Source organism: Coloeus monedula (assembly GCF_965178545.1).
Source record: "Coloeus monedula genome assembly, chromosome: 29".
Classification (NCBI taxonomy): domain Eukaryota; kingdom Metazoa; phylum Chordata; class Aves; order Passeriformes; family Corvidae; genus Coloeus; species Coloeus monedula.
The window spans coordinates 3,440,603-3,455,023 of NC_138809.1; the positions used below are offsets into that span (position 1 = coordinate 3,440,603).

A 14,421-nucleotide genomic window follows, 5' to 3' on the forward strand; every position below is an offset into this window, starting at 1 on the left:
AATACCAGGAATGGATACTGGGAATGCTGGGAATGGAGACTGGGAGTGCTGGGAAGGGAGACTGGGAATGCTGGGAATGGACACTGGGAATGGACACTGGGAATGCTGGGGTGGGATGCTGGGAATGCTGGGAATGCCGGAAACAGAGACTGGAAATGCTGGGAATGGACACCAGGAATACTGGGAATGGAGACTGGGAATGCTGGGAATACTGGAAACGGAGACTGGGAATACTGGGAATAGTGGGAATGCCGGGAACGGACACCGGGAATTCCGGGAATGGAGACTGCGAATACTGGGAATGGAGACTTGGAATGCTGGGAATGGACACTGGGAATGCTGGGAATGGAGACTGGGAGTGCTGGGAATGGAGACTGGGGATGCTGGGAATGGAGACTGGGAGTGCTGGGAATGGAGACTGGGAATGCTGGGAATGGAGACTGGGAATACTGGGAATAGTGGGAATGCTGGGAACGGACACTGGGAATCCCAGGAATGGACAGTGGGAATGCTGAGAATGGAGACTGGGGGTGCTGGGAATGGAGACTGGGAATGCTGGGAAGGGAGACTGGGAGTGCTGGGAACGGAGACTGGGAATGCTGGGAAGGGAGACTGGGAGTGCTGGGAACGGAGACTGGGAATGCTGGGAATGGACACTGGGAGTGCTGGGAATGGATACTGGGAATGCTGGGAACGGAGACTGGGAATGCTGGGAATGCCGGGAACAGAGATTGGGAATGCTGGGAACTCTGGGAATGGACACTGGGAGTGCTGGGAAGGGATACTGGGAATAATGGGAATGGACACTGAAAGTACTGGGAATAGTGGAAATGGAGACTGGGAATACTGGGAATAGCAGGAATGCTGGGAACAGACACCAGGAATACCAGGAATGGATACTGGGAATACTGGGAATGGAGACTGGGAGTGCTGGGAAGGGAGACTGGGAATGCTGGGAATGGACACTGGGAATACTGGGAATGGACACTGGGAATGGACACTGGGAATGCTGGGGTGGGATGCTGGGAATGCTGGGAATGCCGGAAACAGAGACTGGGAATGCTGGGAAGGGACACCAGGAATACTGGGAATGGAGACTGGGAATGCTGGGAATACTGGAAACGGAGACTGGGAATACTGGGAATAGTGGGAATGCCGGGAACGGACACCGGGAATCCCAGGAATGGATACTGGGAATACTGGGAAGGGAGACTGGGAATACTGGGAATGGAGACTGGGAATGCTGGGAATGGAGACTGGGAGTGCTGGGAAGGGAGACTGGGAATACTGGGAAGGGATACTGGGAATGCTGGGAATGGAGACTGGGAATGCTGGGAATGGACACCGGGAGTGCTGGGAATGGACACTGGGAGTGCTGGGAATGGACACTGGGAGTGCCGGGAACAGAGATTGGGAATGCTGGGAATGGACACTGGGAGTGCTGGGAATGGACACTGGGAATGGAGACTGGGAATGCTGGGAATGGACACTGGGAATGCTGGGAATGGACACTGGGAGTGCTGGGAATGGACACTGGGAGTGCTGGGAATGGAGACTGGGAGTGCTGGGAATGGAGACTGGGAATGCTGGGAATGGACACTGGGAGTGCTGGGAACAGAGATTGGGAATGCTGGGAATGGAGACTGGGAATGCTGGGAATGGACACTGGGAATACTGGGAATGCTGGGGCTGCAATTCCCGCTTGTCCTGGCCTCCCCCGTTTCCCTGGAGCCCCTGGAGCTGGAATCCCTGGGATTGGAATTCCCAGTTCTCCTGGAACCTCTGGAGTTGGAATCCCCAATTTTCCCAGGATCCCCGAGCTGAAATCCCTGGACTCAGAATTCCCAATTTTCCCGGGATCCTGGAGCTGGAACCCCCAATTCCCACTCTCCTCTCCCACGGAATTCCAGCCCCTCCCCATCCCTGAATTCCCCGAGCCCTTTTCCCGCTCTCCCTGACGGAATTCCCGCTTTTTTCCCAGGTCACGCGGCTGCTCTACGGATTCCTGATCAACTCCAACAATTCCTGGTTCCAGTCCCTCATCAAACCCGACCTCAGGGGGATCCTGGGTGAGGAGACCCCGGAGCCGGGAAGGAAATCCCGGATTTCCCTTTTCCCACTGGAATCCCGGATTTCCCTTTGTCCCTCTGGAATCCCGGATTTCCCTTTTCCCACTGGAATCCCGGATTTCCCTTTTCCCACTGGAATCCCGGATTTCCCTTTGTCCCTCTGGAATCCCGGATTTCCCTTTGTCCCTCTGGAATCCCGGATTTCCCTTTTCCCTCTGGAATCCCGGATTTCCCTTTGTCCCTCTGGAATCCCGGATTTCCCTTTGTCCCACTGGAATCCCGGATTTCCCAGCTGCCATTCCCAGCTTTCCCACCCAGCTGCCATTCCCCTTTTCCCACCTAGAATTCCCATTTTTCCAGCTCTCATTCCCCTTTTCCCACCTCTCATCCCCATTTTCCTGCTGTGATTCCCATTCCCAATCCCCCATTTCCCGTCTCTAACCCCAATCCCACAGAATTCCCATTCCCAATCCCACTTTTCCCGCTTTTCCAGGCACTTGTCCATCCTGGCTGTGATTCCCTAACCCCAAATCCCACAAAATTCCCATTCCCAATCCCATTTTTCCCACCTAAACTCCCCCATTTCCCATCTCTAACCCCTTTCCCATGGAATTCCCGTTCCCAATCCCGCTTTTCCCATCTCTAATCCCTGGTTTTCCACCTAGAATTCCCATTTTTCCAGCTCTCATTCCCATTTTTCCCACCTAAACTCCCCCATTTCCGTTTTATCCCCTTTCCCACGGAATTCCCGTTCCCAATCCCACTTTTCCCGCTTTTCCAGGCCCTTTCCCTCAGCCTTCCGTGGCCGTGTCCATCCTGGCTGTGATTCCCTAACCCCTTTCCCATGGAATTCCCATTCCCAATCCCATTTTTCCCACCTAAACTCCCCCATTTCCCATCTCTAACCCCAATCCCACAAAATTCCCATTCCCAATCCCATTTTTCCCACCTAAACTCCCCCATTTCCCATCTCTAACCCCAAATCCCACAAAATTCCCATTCCCAATCCCATTTTTCCCACCTAAACTCTCCCATTTCCCATCCCTAACTCCTTTCCCACAGAATTCCCATTCCCAATCCCATTTTTCCCACCTAAACTCCTCCATTTCCCATCCCTAACCCCAAATCCCACAAAATTCCCATTCCCAATCCCATTTTTCCCACCTAAACTCCCCCATTTCCCATCCCTAACCCCTTTCCCATGGAATTCCCGTTCCCAATCCCGCTTTTCCCATCTCTAATCCCTGGTTTTCCACCTAGAATTCCCATTTTTCCAGCTCTCATTCCCATTTTTCCCACCTAAACTCCCCCATTTCCGTTTTATCCCCTTTCCCACGGAATTCCCGTTCCCAATCCTGCTTTTCCCGCTTTTCCAGGCCCTTTCCCTCAGCCTTCCGTGGCCGTGTCCATCCTGGCTGTGATTCCCTAACCCCTTTCCCATGGAATTCCCATTCCCAATCCCATTTTTCCCACCTAAACTCCTCCATTTCCCATCCCTAACCCCAAATCCCACAAAATTCCCGTTCCCAATCCCATTTTTCCCACCTAAACTCCCCCATTTCCCATCCCTAACCCCAAATCCCACAGAATTCCCATTCCCAATCCCATTTTTCCCACCTAAACTCCCCCATTTCCCATCTCTAACCCCAAATCCCACAGAATTCCCATTCCCAATCCCATTTTTCCCACCTAAACTCCCCCATTTCCCATCCCTAACCCCAATCCCACAAAATTCCCATTCCCAATCCCATTTTTCCCACCTAAACTCCTCCATTTCCCATCCCTAACCCCAAATCCCACAAAATTCCCATTCCCAATCCCATTTTTCCCACCTAAACTCCTCCATTTCCCATCTCTAACCCCAAATCCCACAAAATTCCCGTTCCCAATCCCATTTTTCCCACCTAAACTCCCCCATTTCCCATCTCTAACCCCAATCCCACAAAATTCCCATTCCCAATCCCATTTTTCCCACCTAAACTCTCCCATTTCCCATCCCTAACCCCAAATCCCACAAAATTCCCATTCCCAATCCCATTTTTCCCACCTAAACTCCTCCATTTCCCATCCCTAACCCCTTTCCCATGGAATTCCCGTTCCCAATCCCGCTTTTCCCATCTCTAATCCCTGGTTTTCCACCTAGAATTCCCATTTTTCCAGCTCTCATTCCCATTTTTCCCACCTAAACTCCCCCATTTCCGTTTTATCCCCTTTCCCACGGAATTCCCGTTCCCAATCCCGCTTTTCCCGCTTTTCCAGGCACTTGTCCATCCTGGCTGTGATTCCCTAACCCCTTTCCCACAGAATTCCCATTCCCAATCCCATTTTTCCCACCTAAACTCCCCCATTTCCCATCTCTAACTCCTTTCCCACGGAATTCCTGTTCCCAATCCCACTTTTCCCGCTTTTCCAGGCCCTTTCCCTCAGCCTTCCGTGGCCGTGTCCATCCTGGCTGTGATTCCCTAACCCCTTTCCCACAGAATTCCCATTCCCAATCCCATTTTTCCCACCTAAACTCCCCCATTTCCCATCCCTAACTCCTTTCCCACGGAATTCCCGTTCCCAATCCCGCTTTTCCCGCTTTTCCAGGCCCGTTCCCGCAGCACTACGTGGCCGTGCCCAGCCCTGCCAACACCACCCAGCTGGTGCAGCTGGTGCTGGGCAACCTGACGGGCACCAGGGTGAGCCTGTCCCGCGAGGAATGCCAGAATCCCGGGAAAGCGCCCGGAGCCCAGCCCCAGGTGAGGCCCCGGCAGCCGCCAGGGCGGGAAAAACGGGAAAAACGGGAAAAGTGGGAAGAGAGGGAAAAACGGGAGAGGTGGGAAAAAGTGGGGAAGGTGGGGAAAGTGGGAAATACGGGGAAAGTGGGAAGAGTGGGAAGAGCAGGAAAAGTGGGAAAGGTGGGGAAAGTGGGAAAAGTGGGAATAGCGGAAAGAGTGGAAAAAGTGGGAAGAACAGGAGAAGTGGGAAAGGTGGGGAAAGTGGGAAGAGTGGGAAAAGCGGGAGGAGTGGGAGGAGCGGGAAAAGTGGGAAGAGTGGAAAGAGCGGGAAAAACGGGAAGAGTGGGGAAAGTGGGAAAAGTGAGAAAAATGGGAAAGGTGGGAAAAGTGGGAAAGGTGGGAATAGCAGAAAGAGTGGAAAAAGTGGGAAGAACAGGAGAAGTGAGAAAAATGGGAAAAGTGGGAAAAACGGGAAAGGCAGGAAAGGTAGGAAAAGTGGGAAAGGTGGGGAAAGTGGGAAAGGTGGGAAAAACGGGAAAAGTGGGAAAAACGGGAAAGGTGGGAATAGCGGAAAGAGTGGAAAAAGTGGGAAGAGTGGAAAGAGCGGGAAAAACGGGAAAGGCAGGAAAAGTGGGAAGAACAAGAAAAGTGGGAAAGGTGGGAAGAGTGGGGAAAGTGGGAAAAGTGGGAAAAACAGGAAAAGCAGGAGGAGTGGGAAGAGCGGGAAGAGTGGGAAGAGTGGAAAGAGCGGGAAAAACAGGAAGAGTGGGGAAAGTGGGAAATATGGGAAAAGTGGGAAAAGTGGGAAGAACAGGAAAAGCGGGAAAAGCGGGAAAAGCAGGAGGAGCGGGAAGAGCAGGGAAAAACGGGAAGAGTGGGAAAAGTGGGAAAAGTGGGAAAAACGGGAAAGGCAGGAAAAGTGGGAAAGGTGGGAAAAGTGGGAAGAGTGGGAAAAGTGGGAAGAGTGGGAAGAACAGGAAAAGTGGGAAAGGTGGGGAAAATGGGAAAAGCAGGAGGAGCGGGAAGAGCAGGGAAAGTGGGAATAGCGGGAAAGGTGGGAAAAGTGAGAAAAATGGGAAAAGTGGGAAAAACGGGAAAGGTGGGAAAAGTGGGGAAAACAGGAGAAGTGGGAAAAGCGGGAAGAGTGGGAAAAGTGGGAAGAGCGGGAAAAGCACAAAGAGCGGGAAGAGCAGGAAAAGTGGGAGGAGTGGGAAGAGTGGGAAGAGTGGGAAAAGCAGGAGGAGTGGGAGGAGCAGGAAAAGTGGGAAGAGTGGGGAAAACGGGAAAAGTGGGGAAAGGTGGGAGAGGTGGGAAAAAGTGGGAAAGGTGGGAAGAGAGGGAAAAACGGGAAAAGTGGGAAGAGCGAGAAAAACGGGAAGAGCAGGAGGAGCGGGAAAAGTGGGAAAAACAGGAAGAGTGGGAATAGCGGAAAGAGTGGAAAAAGTGGGAAGAACAGGAGAAGTGGGAAGAGTGGGAAAGGCAGGAAAAGTGGGGAAAGTGGGAAAAGTGGGAAAAACGGGAAAAGCGGGAGGAGCGGGAAGAGCAGGGAAAGTGGGAATAGTGGGAAAGGTGGGAAAAGTGAGAAAAATGGGAAAAGTGGGAAAAACGGGAAAGGTGGGAAAAGTGGGGAAAATGGGAAAAGTGGGAAGAGTGGAAAGAGCGGGAAAAACGGGAAAGGCAGGAAAAGTGGGAAAAGTGGGAAGAACAAGAAAAGTGGGAAAGGTGGGAAGAGTGGGGAAAGTGGGAAAAGTGGGAAAAACAGGAAAAGCAGGAGGAGTGGGAAGAGCGGGAAGAGTGGGAAGAGTGGAAAGAGCGGGAAAAACGGGAAGAGTGGGGAAAGTGGGGAAAGTGGGAAAAGTGGGAAAAGTGGGAAGAACAGGAAAAGTGGGGAAAGCGGGAAAAGCAGGAGGAGCGGGAAGAGCAGGGAAAAACGGGAAGAGTGGGGAAAGTGGGAAAGGTGGGAAAAGTGGGAAAGGCAGGAAAAGTGGGAAAGGTGGGGAAAATGGGAAATACGGGAAAAGTGGGAAGAGTGGGAAGAACAGGAAAAGTGGGAAAGGTGGGGAAAGTGGGAAAAGTGGGAAAAACGGGAAAAGCAGGAGGAGTGGGAAGAGCAGGGAAAGTGGGAATAGTGGGAAAGGTGGGAAAAGTGAGAAAAATGGGAAAAGTGGGAAAGGCGGGAAAGGTGGGAAAAGTGGGGAAAATGGGAAAAGTGGGAATAGCGGAAAGAGTGGAAAAAGTGGGAAGAACAGGAGAAGTGGGAAAAGCGGGAAGAGTGGGAAAAGTGGGAAGAGCGGGAAAAGCACAAAGAGTGGGAAGAGCAGGAAAAGTGGGAGGAGTGGGAAGAGTGGGAAAAGCAGGAGGAGTGGGAGGAGCAGGAAAAGTGGGAAAAACAGGAAGAGTGGGAAAAGCGGGAAAAGTGGGAAGAGAGGGAAAAGTGGGAATAGTGGGAAAAGTGAGAAAAATGGGAAAAGTGGGGAAAACGGGAAAGGCGGGAATAGCGGAAAGAGTGGAAAAAGTGGGAAGAGTCGGAAGAGCGGGAAGAGCGGGAAAAGCACAAAGAGCGGGAAGAGCAGGAAAAGTGGGAAAAGTGGGAAAAGCGGGAATCGCCTCCTCAGAGGGACAACGGGGAGGGAAGCGGGAGCTGGGATGTGCCGGGAATGGAGCCTGGATTGCGGCCGGGATTCCTGGTTTTCCTGCTGGAATTCCCGATTTTCCTGCTGGAATTCCCAGTTCTCCTGCTGGGATTCCCGATTTTCCTGCTGGGATTCCCGATTTTCCTGCTGGAATTCCCGATTTTCCTGCTGCGATTCCTGGGTTTCCTGCCTGTAATGCCTGCCTGGAATTCCCATTTTTCCCAGCTCTAATTCCCATTTTTCCCAGCTCTAATTCCCATTTTTCCCGCTCTATGACTGCTCCTGGCTTCAGGGCTCCCTGGATCCCATTTTTCCCATCTGTAATTCCCACTTTTCCCACTCTCATTCCCATTTTCCAGCTCTCATTCCCATTTTCCCGCTCTAATTCCCATTTTTCCGGCTCTCATTCCCATTTTTCCAGCTCTCATTCCCGTTTTTCCAGCTCTCACTCCCATTTTTCCGGCTCTAATTCCCATTTTCCCACTCTCATTCCCATTTTCCCACTCTTAATTCCCATTTTCCAGCTCTAATTCCCATTTTTCCCACTCTCACTCCCATTTTTCCGGCTCTAATTCCCATTTTTCCGGCTCTCATTCCCATTTTCCCACTCTCATTCCCATTTTTCCGGCTCTCACTCCCGTTTTTCCCACTCTAATTCCCATTTTTCCCACTCTAATTCCCGTTTTTCCCGCTCTAATTCCCATTTTCCCACTCTAATTCCCGTTTTTCCGGCTCTCACTCCCATTTTTCCGGCTCTAATTCCCATTTTCCAGCTCTCATTCCCATTTTCCTGCTCTAATTCCCATTTTCCCGCTCTCATTCCCATTTTCCCATTCTAATTCCCATTTTTCCAACTCTCATTCCCATTTTCCAGCTCTAATTCCCATTTTTCCCAGCTCTAATTCCCATTTTTCCCGCTCTATGACTGCTCCTGGCTTCAGGGCTCCCTGGATCCCATTTTTCCCATCTGTAATTCCCACTTTTCCCACTCTCATTCCCATTTTCCAGCTCTCATTCCCATTTTCCCGCTCTAATTCCCATTTTTCCGGCTCTCATTCCCATTTTTCCAGCTCTCATTCCCATTTTTCCAGCTCTCACTCCCATTTTTCCGGCTCTAATTCCCATTTTCCCACTCTCATTCCCATTTTCCCACTCTTAATTCCCATTTTCCAGCTCTAATTCCCATTTTTCCCACTCTCACTCCCATTTTTCCGGCTCTAATTCCCATTTTTCCGGCTCTCATTCCCATTTTCCCACTCTCATTCCCATTTTTCCGGCTCTCACTCCCGTTTTTCCCACTCTAATTCCCGTTTTTCCGGCTCTCACTCCCATTTTCCCAGCTCTACGAGTACTGGTGGGTTCAGGGCTTCCTGGATCCCATTTTCCCAGCTCCAATTCCCGTTTTTCCGGCTCTCATTCCCGTTTTTCCCAGCTCTACGAGTACTGGTGGGTGCAGGGCCCGCTGGATCCCATTTTCCCAGCTCTAATTCCCATTTTCCAGCTCTAATTCCCATTTTTCCGGCTCTCACTCCCATTTTCCCACTCTCACTCCCGTTTTTCCAGCTCTAATTCCCATTTTCCCACTCTCACTCCCATTTTTCCCGCTCTCATTCCCATTTTTCCGGCTCTCATTCCCATTTTCCCACTCCAATTCCCGTTTTTCCCGCTCTCACTCCCATTTTTCCGGCTCTAATTCCCGTTTTCCAGCTCTAATTCCCATTTTTCCCAGCTCTAATTCCCATTTTTCCGGCTCTCATTCCCATTTTCCCAGCTCTCATTCCCATTTTCCCAGCTCTCATTCCCATTTTCCCGGCTCTAATTCCCATTTTCCCGCTCTCATTCCCATTTTTCCCGCTCTCATTCCCATTTTCCCGCTCTCATTCCCATTTTTCCCACTCTCACTCCCATTTTTCCAGCTCTAATTCCCATTTTTCCCACTCTAATTCCCGTTTTTCCCGCTCTCATTCCCATTTTCCCGCTCTAATTCCCATTTTCCCAGCTCTCATTCCCGTTTTTCCCGCTCTAATTCCCCTTTTTCCCGCTCTCACTCCCATTTTCCCAGCTCTACGAGTACTGGTGGGTGCAGGGCTCCCTGGATCCCATTTTCCCAGCTCTAATTCCCATTTTTCCCGCTCTAATTCCCGTTTTTCCGGCTCTCACTCCCATTTTCCCAGCTCTACGAGTACTGGTGGGTGCAGGGCTTCCTGGATCCCATTTTTCCAGCTCTAATTCCCATTTTTCCGGCTCTCATTCCCGTTTTTCCCAGCTCTACGAGTACTGGTGGGTTCAGGGCTCCCTGGATCCCATTTTCCCACTCTAATTCCCGTTTTTCCCGCTCTCATTCCCATTTTCCCATTCTAATTCCCATTTTTCCGGCTCTCATTCCCATTTTTCCCACTCTAATTCCCATTTTTCCCACTCTAATTCCCGTTTTTCCGGCTCTCACTCCCATTTTTCCCACTCTCATTCCCGTTTTTCCCAGCTCTACGAGTACTGGTGGGTGCAGGGCTCCCTGGATCCCATTTTCCCAGCTCTCATTCCCATTTTTCCGGCTCTCATTCCCGTTTTTCCCAGCTCTACGAGTACTGGTGGGTGCAGGGCTCCCTGGATCCCATTTTCCCAGCTCTAATTCCCGTTTTTCCCGCTCTCATTCCCGTTTTTCCAGCTCTCATTCCCATTTTCCCACTCTCATTCCCATTTTCCCACTCTAATTCCCGTTTTTCCGGCTCTCACTCCCATTTTCCCAGCTCTACGAGTACTGGTGGGTGCAGGGCTTCCTGGATCCCATTTTCCCAGCTCCAATTCCCATTTTTCCGGCTCTCACTCCCATTTTCCCAGCTCTACGAGTACTGGTGGGTGCAGGGCTCCCTGGATCCCATTTTCCCAGCTCTAATTCCCATTTTTCCCGCTCTAATTCCCATTTTCCCACTCTAATTCCCGTTTTTCCAGCTCTAACTCCCATTTTCCCAGCTCTACGAGTACTGGTGGGTGCAGGGCTTCCTGGATCCCATTTTCCCAGCTCTAATTCCCATTTTTCCCGCTCTCATTCCCGTTTTTCCCAGCTCTACGAGTTCTGGTGGGTGCAGGGTTCCCTGGATCCCATTTTCCCAGCTCTCATTCCCGTTTTTCCCTCTCTCACTCCCATTTTCCCAGCTCTACGAGTACTGGTGGGTGCAGGGCCCGCTGGATCCCATTTTCCCAGCTCTCATTCCCATTTTCCCAGCTCTAATTCCCATTTTTCCCGCTCTCATTCCCGTTTTTCCGGCTCTCATTCCCATTTTTCCGGCTCTCATTCCCGTTTTTCCCAGCTCTACGAGTACTGGTGGGTGCAGGGCCCGCTGGATCCCGCCGGGAATTCCTCCTCGCGCCTTCCCGGCTGCGTCCGCTCCGGCTCCCGCCTGGCGCCCGCGCTCTCGCCGGCCTTCGAGCTGCGCCGCTGGGATTCCCGGGAATATTCCACGTGGACCGAGAGCCGCTGGAAGGACATCCGGGCTCGCATCTTCCTGGTGGCCAGCAGGGAGCTCGAGGTGAGCCCGGGAATGGGAACACTGGGAACAGCGGGAATGGGAACACTGGGAATGGGGCACTGGGAACAGCGGGAATGGGGCACTGGGAATGGGGCACTGGGAATGGGAGACTGGGAACAGCGGGAATGGGCACTGGGAATGGGGCACGGCAATGGGAACACTGGGAATGGGAGAGTGGGAATGGGAACACTGGGAACAGCAGGAATGGGGAACTGGGAACACTGGGAATGGGGCACTGGGAATGGGGCACTGGGAATGGGAGACTGGGAACAGCGGGAATGGGGCACTGGGAATGGGGCACAGGAATGGGAACACTGGGAACAGCGGGAATGGGGCACTGGGAATAGCAGGAATGGGACTGGGAACACTGGGAATAGGACAGCGGGAATGGGACTGGGAATGGGACAGGGAGGGAGCCTGGAGCGATCCCGATCCCAAATCCCCAAATCCCCCAATCCTGACCGATCCCAATCCCCAAATTCCCAAATCCCAAACCCCCTGATCCCAATCCCTGATCCCAATCCCTGATCCCAATCCTGACCGATCCCAATCCCCAAATCCCAAACCGCCCAATCCTCGATCCCGATCCCAATCCCTCTCCTGACTGATCCCATTCCCATTCCCTCTCCCTCTCCTGACTGTTCCCATTCCCGATCCCGATCCCATTCCTGTTCCCATTCCCGATCCCGATCCCGTTCCCGATCCCATTCCCATTCCCTCTCTCTCTCCTGGCCGATCCCGTTCCCGATCCCGATCCCTCTCCCTCTCCTGACCGTTCCTGTTCCTGTTGCCGACCCCTCTCCTGACCATTCCCATTCCCATTCCCGATCCTGATCCCGATCCCATTCCCAATCCCGATCCCGTTCCCGATCCCTCTCCTGACTGTTCCCGTTCCCGATCCCGATCCCATTCCCGTTCCCGATCCCTCTCCTGACCATTCCCGTTCCCGATCCCATTCCCGTTCCCGATCCCGATCCCGTTCCCAATCCCTCTCCTGACCGATCTCGTTCCTGATCCCGTTCCCGATCCCTCTCCTGACCACTCCCGATCCCGTTCCCGTTCCTGTTCCCAATCCCGATCCCATTCCTGTTCCCTCTCCCTCTCCTGACCGATCACATTTCCGATCCCGTTCCCGATCCCGTTCCCGATCCCAATCCCGATCCCGATCCCGTTCCCTCTCCCTCTCCTGACCAATCCGGTTCCCGTTCCCAATCCCTCTCCTGGCCGATCCCGATCCCACTCCTCCTCCCGTTCCCTCTCCCTCTCCTGACCATTCCCAATCCCATTCCCGATCCCGATCCCGTTCCCGATCCTGTTCCCGATCCCGTTCCCATTCCCGATCCCTCTCCTGACCGTTCCTGATCCCATTCCCGATCCCTCTCCTGACCGTTCCTGATCCCGTTCCCGTTCCCTCTCCCTCTCCTGACCATTCCCGATCCCGTTCCCGTTCCCGATCCCGTTCCCGATCCCTCTCCTGACCATTCCCGATCCCGATCCCGATCCCGTTCCCGTTCCCAGCTGCTGACGCTGGCCCTGGGCGTGGCCGTGCTGCTCCTGTCCCTGCTCTGCACCTTCCTCATCAACGCCAAGGCCGCGCTGCTCTTCGGAATTCCGGCCGATCCCGGCTCCGCCGGCTACTGAGGATCCGTGAGACGCTCGTGGGGAGCGCCTGGAAAAGCCGGGATCCCCCCGGCTCCCGCCGGGAATTCCGCCCGGAGCTCCCGAGCCCTGGGAATGCCGGAGGCGTTCCCGGGAAATGGCGTCCTGGGGGGGGGAAATGCCCGGAATTCCGGATGGATCCGGAGCCCTCAGGGGGAAATTCCCGGAATTCCCAGTTGGATCCAGTGCCCTGAGGGGGAAATTCCCGGAATCCCTGGTTCCCTGAGGGGGAAATTCCTGGAATTCCCAGTTGGATCCAGTGCCCTGAGGGGGAAATTCCTGGAATCCCTGGTTCCCTGAGGGGGAAATTCCTGGAATTCCCAGTTGGATCCAGTGCCCTGAGGGGGAAATTCCTGGAATCCCTGGTTCCCTGAGTGGGAAATTCCCAGAATTCCTGGTTCCCTAAGGGGGAAATTCCCGGAATTCCGGATGGATCCGGCGCCCTGAGTGGGAAATTCCCGGAATTCCCAGTTGGATCTGGCGCCCTGAGGGGAAATTCCCAGAATTCCTGCCTGGATTCGATGCCTCGAGTGAGAAATTCCCAGAATTTCTGTTTCTCTGAGTGGCAAATTCCCAAAATTCCCTCTTGGAGTCGATGCCCTAAGTGGGAAACTCCCGGAATTCCAGGTTGGTTCCGCTGCCCTGAGTGGGAAATTCCCAGAATTCCTGGTTCCCTGAGTGGGAAATTCCTGGAATTCTGGGTTGGATCCAGCACCCTGAGTGGGAAATTCCCAAAGTTTTCCCGGAATTCCGGGTTGGATCCATCCCTTCTCCCGAGCCTGGGAGGCTCCGGGGCCGAAGCTGTTCCCAAAATCCGGATCAAGGAAGGATAAAGGGGGAGGATTTTTTGGGAATTGTGAGGAATCCCAGGGCAGCCTGGGAATGTTCCGGAGGATCCCTGGGAATGCCCAGATCCCCTTTTTCCCTGGCATTTGTAAATATTATCAATAAATCCATGGAATTCCCAACTTTCCGCCTTTCTTTGGGATTGGGGTTTTTTTCCTGGTTTTTCTTCGCTGGAGCCAAAAAAAAAAATAAAAAGGGGGGGAAAATGCTGGGAATTTGGGAATTTGGGGATTTGGGAGGTTTGGGCTGGGGAAAAGCCGGGATTTGGGGTTGGGATTGGGATGGATGAAAGAGGCGGGATTTGGATCCCGGATAATCCATGGAAAAGGAGGAGCTGGGAAAGGGCTGGGAATTCCAAGGGGAGCTGACGGGGGCTCATCCCAGAAAAAAATCCGGGAATTTCCTCCTTCCTGCAATCCCTTGGAATGTCCTCGGAGCCTCCCCCGGGAAGCCAATCCCGGTTTTTTTCTTTTCCCTGGATCCCGGAGCCGTCCCCAGCTGTTCCCATCCCGAATTCCCGAGGGATCCTGGCGGGAATTGGAGCGTGGAAAAGGCACCTGGAAAAAAAAAAAAGGGAAATGGGAGCTGATCCCGGGATTTTCCAGGTGGGAAAAGCTCCGATGGGAGCCTGGGATTGATCCCGGCCTCGGGAACCTCGGGAGCGGCTTCCAAGGATTCCTTGGGAATCTCCAGGGATGGAGCCTCCGAACTTCCCCCGGAGCCCCAAATCCGCATCCCGAGGAACCCCCGGGACGATCCCGAATCCCAAATTCGCATCCCAGGGATGCCGGGGGGGGGAGGGGGAGGAGGGAAAACTGGGGAAAAAACGAGAGAAAATGGGGAAAAATGGGGGAAAATGGGGAAAAACTGGAGAGAAGATGGGGGGGAAAGAGGGAAAATGGGAAAAAATGGGGAGAATGGGACAAAACCTGGAGAAAAAATGGGGGGAAAACTGGAGAGAAAGTGG

At 53.1% G+C, this 14,421-nt stretch overlaps 1 protein-coding gene across 3 annotated transcripts in view; it reads left to right on the top strand.

The window, feature by feature from the left end:
• Positions 1-13,576, top strand: part of NCSTN (nicastrin) — a 51,869-nt gene extending 38,293 nt beyond the window's left edge. For 2 of the 3 annotated variants that reach the window (XM_082298514.1, XM_082298515.1), the window contains 4 exons: positions 1,982-2,069; positions 4,659-4,810; positions 10,731-10,949; positions 12,468-12,733. In XM_082298514.1, the coding sequence (XP_082154640.1) occupies positions 1,982-2,069; positions 4,659-4,810; positions 10,731-10,949; positions 12,468-12,590 (582 nt within the window). In that variant the 3' untranslated portion in view covers positions 12,591-12,733. Of the gene's footprint in view, positions 1-1,981; positions 2,070-4,658; positions 4,811-10,730; positions 10,950-12,467 lie in introns of all 3 variants that reach the window. The other variant, XM_082298513.1, reaches the window with a different exon arrangement.
• The last annotated feature ends 845 nt before the right edge of the window (positions 13,577-14,421 follow it).